This window comes from Notothenia coriiceps, unplaced genomic scaffold, assembly GCF_000735185.1.
Source record: "Notothenia coriiceps isolate Sejong01 unplaced genomic scaffold, NC01 NC01_scaffold00037246, whole genome shotgun sequence".
Lineage (NCBI taxonomy): Eukaryota > Metazoa > Chordata > Actinopteri > Perciformes > Nototheniidae > Notothenia > Notothenia coriiceps.
In genome coordinates this window covers 27,693,878-27,703,210 of record NW_011369947.1, presented here as the reverse complement: position 1 = coordinate 27,703,210, position 9,333 = coordinate 27,693,878, and the positions used below count along the sequence as shown (strand labels likewise).

At 40.0% G+C, this 9,333-nt stretch overlaps 2 protein-coding genes across 2 annotated transcripts in view; one reads left to right on the top strand and one right to left on the bottom strand.

The window, feature by feature from the left end:
• Positions 1-5,393: 5,393 nt before the first annotated feature.
• LOC104966591 (dynein heavy chain 7, axonemal-like) lies at positions 5,394-7,364 on the bottom strand. Its single transcript, XM_010795778.1, has 3 exons — positions 7,317-7,364; positions 5,725-5,901; positions 5,394-5,513 (listed from the first exon to the last, which is right to left on the bottom strand). The coding sequence occupies exons 1-3, from the start codon at positions 7,362-7,364 to the stop codon at positions 5,394-5,396; spliced, it is 345 nt and encodes a 114-aa protein (XP_010794080.1).
• Positions 7,365-8,351: 987 nt separating this feature from the next.
• LOC104966590 (dynein heavy chain 7, axonemal-like) overlaps positions 8,352-9,333 on the top strand; it is a 10,229-nt gene continuing 9,247 nt past the window's right edge. Inside the window, exon 1 of the mRNA XM_010795777.1 lies at positions 8,352-8,384. Within this exon, the coding sequence (XP_010794079.1) occupies positions 8,352-8,384 (33 nt within the window). The remainder of the gene's footprint in view (positions 8,385-9,333) is intronic.

The following is a 9,333-nucleotide window of genomic DNA, read 5'->3' as shown; positions in this document are numbered from 1 at the left end:
CTTTTTTAGACGGTGAAGAATGTCTCGGGGAGGAGTTGTGTGCCTTCGCGAGTGTACTGGTTACTCCCGTGCTCTTTCACACGTGTCTACCTTCGACTGTCCGTCATCCGTAGGTCAATACTAGCCCGGCCCCGATATTATACCAGCACGAAAATGGCTCATGATGCCGAATAGGTGTAGATGTAAAAAATCATAACATTATTATAAGTTAACGATAGCCTACAAAGTGTACCCTCTCGTAAGGCTGACCTTATATTGTTTTTACAAGACTTTATTTAATGTACGGGGTGCGAAATTATCGTATCATCGTATTCAAGTTACCCCGGGAAAAAATGAAAACCCAAAGGGAAAGCGCGCTATATCACAATATCCTACAACACGTCACATTGACAGACGTTTCGACTTTTAGGGTTTCAAGCGCGGGATTGGGATACGGTGAGTTTGGGTAACATGCAATCCCCCACATTGCCACAGGCATAACGCAAGAGGCTTGGAGTGCGACGAGCTGTAGCTGCCAACCCTTCAGGTGCGACAAGCCCGTGTAACGTCAGTGGTGCTGCTTATGCGGAGAACAAAATCAACTCACCCTTTTTTCAAGACAGGTCGACTGAGTCCCGTCATAGGTACTGGTCGATTATATTAACAATGTCGGCGCCAGGAAGGACCCGAAGTTCCGACCATTTGGCGAACAACACACACACACACCACACATGTGGCTCGCCGCGTCAAAGAGGCTGCAGGGGCGGGAGCGACGTAGGCTTCTGCCCTAACCCTACTCCTCGCGTAGGTTTAGGGGGGGAAGGCCCGTGTAGGGGGCCCCCTCCTCATGTGTTCGACCCTTGCTTAGTAAGGACCTCCGAGACACATCCCTCTGTCTGGCGAGATCTCAGACGCTATGAATAACACACACAATATGACAATCGAGGGGGACATTTAGGCGTCTATGAATCGGCTCCGTTCATCTCACAACATGGATACGATAACACATTGCACACATCCCTCCATAATCGAATCTGGGTCCACTAATAGTGGACAAACTGGTCGAAAACACTAGACAAATTTTGCGCATCGACTGGGTCCGCCTATCAATGAGACAACCTGGTCGACAATAGACACGCTTTGTATAATCGAATCTGGTCCACTAATCGTGGACATCTGGTCCCATGTCGACACCGACACCCTCGAGACTCAAGTGGTAAATTCAAATTCTAGCGCACTCGAGCTGGTGTCTCCAAAATTACCTACCCCACCTTTAAGCTTAGACAGTTGAAGAACACAATTGAAAACCACTTACCACGTTTTATACTGCTTTCATAACACATGCATTCAACCATCCCAGCAGTTCAAGTCCTGACCAAGAGAAATTACATTCCCCCTCTTTTTATCCTTTAAACTTTAAAGGAGCATTGAAATGCAATACAAAAAAAACTAGTATAATAAACGAGTGGTCACCTTTGCATTCATACAATCATTATATTGATAAAGTTTATATAGTAACACATCAATAATCATCCTGTCTAAATAAACATAGTATTGCACAAATTCATTAAAATGTATGTCTATTCAAATTTAAATCAGAACATCTTTCCAGGCAGTCGTTTTTGACCCGTCTCGATTTTCCTGTTAAAGCTTTCTTGCTAGCTACTAATAATGTATTTAAAAGGTATTTGCCAGGCAGCAATAAATAACCTGCAATATGTATATTGTGGAGGAAGAGCAGTCAATTCCATCAGCAAAAATGATAAAAAATGCAGTACTCAGTACGAGCAAATATGTTTGCAGCTCCAAAGTACAGGCTATCGAAATGATCTGCCAGCTGTTCACCTCATTTTCCCCAACATAATACATTCCTCCCCATTTTCCCTGCATCTACACCTTTTTGTTTCCCCTCCTTTCATATCTAGTTTAAGCTAGGCAGCATGCAAATATGTCTTCTTTGTTTCACTTGATAATTTCCCCTGTTTTCTCAGATTTGTAATAGTCTAGTTCCTTTTGCAGTACAGTTAATTTTACTGGGACAAGTCTTTGATTAAGTGAGAAGTGTTCTAAGCACAAGCCACTTCTTTTTATAGCCAATGATAACATCTACCAAGAGGTCATAACTTCTATAATATTCAACACTTTGATAAATGAACTCAAATCTTTGTTAACAAAGAGATCACAGGGTTGACGCACCTTTTTAAATCCTTTTGAAATAAACGGCAATCCACTCTTTCTTAGTTCACAAAAGATTGTTTTTGTAAATCTTCTTTCCATATGGTTCTTTGTCAGGCAGTAACAAAGGCTTGTGATTGCTATACATAGATGCCTTGAGAGGATAACGTCAAATCTCCTTTGCTCTACTCTTCTTACTAAACAGACGTCTGTTTTCTATAGCCTGCATCTGTTCCTTTCATCATGCTGAATACAGAGGCATAAACATTTTTGATCACAGTGAACCCCCCCATTCTGTGATAGATCCCTTTTGCGCACTCTTTCTCACTTTGTCTATGAGAGTTATTTTTCTCCCCTTTCAATTTAAGACTTCACTCTTCTTCTTTTCTTTTTTTCTCCTGTCACATCTGCACATCTCTTTCAGCTTCAGCTCATACATTATATCTTATCCCATCTCAGCTCATCTTTATTCTTTGTTCTTACTCCTTCCTGAAGCTATTGCTATGGTGCTACGGGATCTCATTAAAAACTTCTCTTTAAGAAAGGTTGTAATATAGTCATCTGGAATTCATTAGAGATGGTATCAGCACACCCTCATTTCCAGAATGTACCAGTATAAAAAATATAGTTTAACTATTTTGTTGAACTCTATACATGTTACAAGCAAGTTGTCAAGCAAGGACTATGTCACACACAGCAACATGTTAGTTTCAGATTGCATTGAAGGAGGTATCAAATGTTGAGCACTGATGAATGTAAGGGGAAGAGTGGAAAACGGATCAGGGATGTCTGTCTGAAGGTCGAACTGAAGGTGAAACTCAGGTTGGGGGTTCCATTTCAGACGTGTTAACCCAATTTGAATAAAGCCCCCAGACTGTACCTAGAATAGGGCACAACAATATGAAACAGATTCCATAGAAAGAGATAAGGTGAGAGAGGATGTAGGGAGGAAAGGATGAAGGGATATGGGGAGTGAGGGAGGGATGAAACGTCAATACAAATGTAGGGAAAGAGTTATAAAGGGTAGAAGGGATGTAGAGAGGGATGTGGAGGGATGTAAGGATGAAGGGATAAAGGGAGTGAGGGATGAAGGGATGTGGGGAGGGAGGGATGAAGGGATGTGGGGGGGAGGGATGAACAGTCAAAGGGATGTAGATAGGGAGGGATGAATCGCCAAGGAATGTTGCAAGGGGGGGATGAATGGTTGAAGGGAGGTAAGGAAGGAAGGATAAAAGTTTAAATGGATGTAGATAGGAAGGGATTAAGGGTCAAGGGATGTCAAGAGGGAGGGACGAACGGTCGAACGGAATTCGGGTGTGAGGGATGAATAGATTTAGGGAGGAAGAAATAAAGGGATATATGAAGGAAGGGATAAGTGGATTAAGCAAACTAGGGATGGAGAGTTAAAGTGTCGAAGAGATCTAGTTTGGGAGGGACGAATGAATGGTTGAAAAGATGTAAGGAGGGAGGGATCAAGTGTCGAAGAGATGTAGATAGGGAGAGATGAATGGGTTGAAGGAATGTAAAGAGGGAGGGATGAATGGATCTAGGAAGTAAGGGATGAAAGGGGAACTAGGGAAGGAGATTTAAAGGGTTGAAGAGATGTGGGGAGGGGGGGATAAAGGGTCAAAGGGATGTAGGGAGGAAAGGGTTAAAGGATATGTGGAGGGAGGGATGAAACGTCAATACAAATGTAGGGAAAGTTTTATAAAGGGTAGGAAGGAGGGATGTAAGGATGAAGGGATAAAGGGAGTGAGGGATGAAGGGCAGGTTGGAGGAATGGAAGAAGGGATCCTGGGAGGGAGGGATGAAGGGATGTGGGGAGGGATGGAGGAACAGTCAAAGGGAGGGATGAATCGCCAAGGAATGTTGCAAGTGAGAGATGAATGGTTGAAGGGATGTAAGGAAGGATGGAAGGATAAAAGGTCAAATGGATGAAGATAGGAAGGGATGAAGGGATGTCAAGAGGGAAGGACGCACGGTCGAAGGGGTTGTCAGGTGTGAGGGATGAATGGATTTAGCGAGGAAGAAACATAGGGATGTATGAAGGAAGGAATAAATGGATTAACCTGTTAAGCCCGGGAGCCCCGCCTCCGGGGCAACAAGCAACATATTGCAAGAAACAGGGGGCTTCTTAACATTTAACAACCTATTAATGTGTAATACCCACTTAACGGGAAGAAACTCAGCTGCCTCACGATATAAACAATTTTTACCGAAACAAAACATAAGTCTAACGCCGAGCCTCTGAATTAGCGCTAAAAAGGTCAAATGTCACTTGTTTTGCATCAATCTTGATACAGGGTTACTTATTATATGTTATAGTTTGGATTCCTAAAGCTGTTAGTCTACTATCCCATCATTCAAGGGTGGTTTTCACTATAAGTAATGGGTTTTTTTTGGGCGGAAACTATCATTTACATTTTTTGGAAGGGATATAAAGAGGGAATGATGAATGTTAGAGTCAGGAGGGAGGGGCGATGGTCAAAGGGATTTCNCCTCCAAAACACTCTCTGTGGGGTTAGAAGATGATGACGATAATTACATAATATAATTTAACATAACGAGATTTATAGGAATTGTATTATTGTCTGAAATACAATTATAATATAATTAATATATAATATTAGGGTTCTCACCGATGTGATGTCGTAGTGTTTTGATAGTACTACCCAATAAACCTGTCTCGGTTTACGACGGGTTTTCTTCAGATTGTTGTAAGCTTACAATTTTTTAGGAGACCATACTACTGTGACTAAGTCGGAGAGACAGTTTTACTCAGCTACTACACAGTAATTTTTTTTTAGTTGTGGTGTTGACGCTTCTTTATGGTTTTTGTCTGTAAGTTCTGAAGTTCTTGATGTATTTTTTTTGTTCTCTGTTTCACGTTTTCTTTGTTATGGTTTTCCATTAATTTTATGTCAATTTGTATCTCTATTTATCTATTCTACCTGCAACGAAGGATTTGCTAGTCAAAAGGGTCTACTGGACTCGGAAGACCCACATAATTACATCGGCTTTTAGACTTTACATAAAACAGAATTTGGTACATTTTAGAAATATTTGTTTGGTTTAGTTATCAAACTGTTTGTTTTTCAGGAGTCTTGACCTAACTACACTAGGTAAGAGAACCACAATCACTTCTGAGGTCGGTCGTCGTGTGGACTTAGTCGCTGTCTGAAGATTATCTAAAAAAAACACTCCTCGTGCTAAAACATTTGAATCATACCAGAATACTATCAAACATCGTTTTCATGCATGCTTTTCATCTTTGCTTCATCATGGAACTCATCCATCATACAATCCATCAGATTCATCAGGGACTTCACTAGATTGGTGTCAGAGGTCGGGGACAGCTCCTGGAAAAGAAACAAACGTTCAAACTCAACGAGAAGAGATTCAGAAACCTAAACTATTTCAAAACCATTATATTTTGCTATACCTTGCAGAGAAGAAAACACATTTATCAATATGACATTCATGTATTTTTGTAGATGGCAAGAGAACATTTAAATGTTTTGGAGTAAAACGCTGTACAACAAACAGTATTCCCTGAGGATGTTTCGGCACCTTGGTGGCCTTTCGAATGAGCAGAAGGCAGGCTGGCAGTATGCGGTCGAAAAGGCCAGTGATGAGCTCTTTGTGCGCTGCATTGACTGTGGCGGGCAGGGTATTGAACCAGGACAGCATAAGGGGCCGCCAGCCCAGCATATGAGGCTCCATGTAGATCATACCACAGCGAGACACCTGTTGTAAAACAAAAAACATCTGAAAAGACACATCCAAACCACTGGTACTAAACATAAAGAACAATCAATTGCAGTACACAACTATCAGACCCGTAATGAGTATTACAAAAGGATCATTATCAGTAGGGTATTGGATGCATTACGGTAAATTATGTGTTGACAAGCAGTGCGGTGTAGGTGAGCCTTCTTGAAGCAATTTAATTAGTTCACTTAGGTTTAGTAGCAGGGCCAGGCTTCATCCACACCTCTAAACACCTGCTAAACTACTCATAACGGCCCGTCCACACAGTGGCGTGCGTTTAAGCTTGGCGGTGGGCGTGTCTGAAGCTTGGGGAGTTCTCGCGAGCAACGCAACCAACAACAACCCCCGACATACAGTTTACAAAGTAAACTGGATATAAACTCCCCAAACAGGCGAAAACCTACCAGTTTCACCCACTATCTCTGCCACTTCCCTCCATGCCTGGCCCCTCCGGTTTGTATCCCGGTAGGTGAACAGAGACCGCTATGATTAATTTCTCCTCCATTGTTTGGAATATAANGGCTTGTCATAAATATGATGCAAGAACCCAAAATGGTATACAATAGCAAGTCAGTGTACCATTTTAAACCTAAAACAAGTTGCCATATACAGGACTGTCTCAGAAAATTAGAATATTGTGATAAAGTTCTTTATTTTCTGTAATGCAATTAAAAAAACANCATTTTAAACCTAAAACAAGTTGCCATATATACTTGTACTTAGGTACAATTATTCTTTAACTGTCACCAATGATTTGACAGCAGTTATGGAAAAAACAACAATCATTGGTGACAGTTAAAGAATAATTGTACCTAAGTACAAGTATATATGGCAACTTGTTTTAGGTTTAAAATGGTACACTGACTTGCTATTGTATACCATTTTGGGTTCTTGCATCATATTTATGACAAGCCATTAGACAAACAGAGTGTACAGGAGTTCATGTATTTGTAAGCTAAATTACATTAAGAAATGTGCCGTATCTCTTTCTTTCCAGCCTCATGTTTCTCTATATTAATCTTGATATCAATATTTTTCAAGATTATGCTCGTATAGTAAAAAATATATGTAAATATATACTATTATACTGTCAAAAGAGTAAAACATCAAAAATCCTAGTGCAAAGATGTTTGCCGTCAAAAGTCTCATTGCACCGGCAAAGTTTTGAACATAAAAAAACAACTATTGACTTGATTAAAATGTACAGCAGTTGTCTAAATGCTTTAACCAATGTACAGATTACTTTGAGACAGACACCAGAATCCACAATGGAGCGACGTGTTTGTTGAAAAGAAACCCAGTAGGAATACTGCAGGAATTTGAAATGGCCCATCACGAGGCTTAGCGGCCTCATGATGGCTCCTGCTGTTAGGAGGCTGATTAATTCACACTGTGATAATGACTGGCTGAGAAACATTGGAGCGAGGGTTGAAAGACATTCGTCAGCGCGCCACATGGGGATAATAGCACTGCTTCCACAAGACAGGATTCAGAGACAAAAAAAATCAATTGGAACTCAGGCAGGGGGCAGAGGAAAGGGCTCATCTTCTCAAACTTTTCCTAATCCTGTGCGGAGGTAGAATGCGTAAAAGGAAAACGGCAAGCTTTCTGGTCATTACTGAATCTGAGTTTAATGTTTCCTAAAATAAATGTGGATATGTTTTTAAAGAGCAATGCAAGAGCCAATAACTCAGTTCATTATTTTTATTTTAGTTCTCAAATCTGTGAACTTCTTGTTTTTATTTAAAGATGTTGAGTTTATTGGAGTATGAATGAAGCTGAAAATAACTAAATGTATCTAAACATATGAGGGATGTGTCCAATTCTCTCTTTCAATTAGTATAACCTCAGAACATAATGGACATTGTTCGGTATTTTTTTTTATTTCTTTTAAAAAGACAATTTTTTCTAGCTAGGTTGTGTGTGATTTAGACATTGGCAACGTGGATGTATTAAGAAAACAACAAACAAGTTTGGGTCCTGGTTTATTCTTATAAGCAATGCTCAATGGTGCCTGAAGCTTCCACTGGGAAGTAAATTAGCTTCAGCAGCAGCTTGATTTACAATAATATGGAAACTGGCGATTAGCTTTCCTATCGATCGATATATGGTTCATGCAGTTTAGTTTTGCAGTGTATCTGGTCCAAGGGGCTATTGTAAGTCCCTTTCATGATAGAGAGCTGTCTTTTTTCCTGACTTACTCTGGATTTCTCCTGCTATTAATCCTAGCAAACCACAGATTTGAGTCAATCAGACAGTCTTAGAGGTCGCCAGGGGACTAGCAGGCCAATGCTGAGGGAATGTATTGAACACATCAACAGTCAAATGAGCCAGAATTCTCTTTAACTAAACAAAGAAAAAACTGAGGAGGTTTATCTTATGATTAATATTTTTGGTTTAAAGTCAGCACTAAGCCTCAAACGGCAATGTTGAATACAACGGAGCAGGACGGAAACTTGGTATGATCATGGACTGAATTTCAACTGCCACATTATAGATAATTACCAAGTAAGCCTACAATCACCTTAAGAATATAAAGGATTAAAGGATTTACTTCTTGGCAGGATTTGAGGAACTTGTCCGTGCATTTTTCTTCGGTAGACTTGATTACTGTAACAGTGTCTCACAAAAAAATCTATTAGAAGTCTGTCGCTGATTCAGTGTGCTGCTGCTGGAGTCTTCACTAACACCAAGAGAATGGATCACATCAATCCAGTTCTGAGGACTTTTTGTTTGTCAAACTATTGATTTGGTTTGTTTATAAAGATTTACATGGTTTAAGACAAAATACATTTCAGATTTTCGGCTACATTAATACACCCAGAAGGCTCAGGTCATCTGGGAAACTGATCGTTAGGAAGCAACGTCCATCTATCTATTTATCTATGTTTAACTGTATTTTAATTACCTTTGGTATGTTTCTTTTGCACTTTGTCTCTGTTTTTTTATGTAGTTCTTGAAGTCTTGAATGTCTTTTTGGTATTTCTTCGCAGTTGTGGTTTGATTTTTTTTTAATGACACATCGACTCATTTTGCAGGGAGGCTGAATCAAGTGTCATACCAGAGGATTTTTAACATTCGAATGTTGTTAGACTTCTTTTGGGGCATTTGGCTTGTCCAAATAACCCATCATGATAGTTTTGTGATGCTGTAGTGTAGCCACTCTTGGGATTATAATATATAATTAATATAATATTAACATAAAGTCTGTTATTGTTAAGGATATTAGAGCAATACAATTTATTAGTATCATTAATAGCAGTAGTAGAAGTGGGTGTCTCCACAAACCTCCAACCAGGAGCAAACATCGTTTTCATGCATGCTTTTCATCTTTGCTTCATCATGGAACTCATCCATCATACAATCCATCAGATTCATCAGGGACTTCACTAGACTGCCAAGGCACAC

What these genes read in the sequence shown, in the direction of transcription:
- LOC104966591 (XM_010795778.1), bottom strand. Translation starts at nt 7,364, where the DNA reads ATGTCTTTCAACCCTCGCTCCAATGTTTCTCAGCCAGTCATTATCACA. An exon ending in CTCAGCCAGTCATTATCACA is followed by an intron (nt 5,902 to 7,316) that starts GTGTGAATTAAT and finishes GTTTTACAACAG; the next exon opens with GTGTCTCGCTGTGGTATGAT. An exon ending in TCATTCGAAAGGCCACCAAG is followed by an intron (nt 5,514 to 5,724) that starts GTGCCGAAACAT and finishes TTTCTTTTCCAG; the next exon opens with GAGCTGTCCCCGACCTCTGA.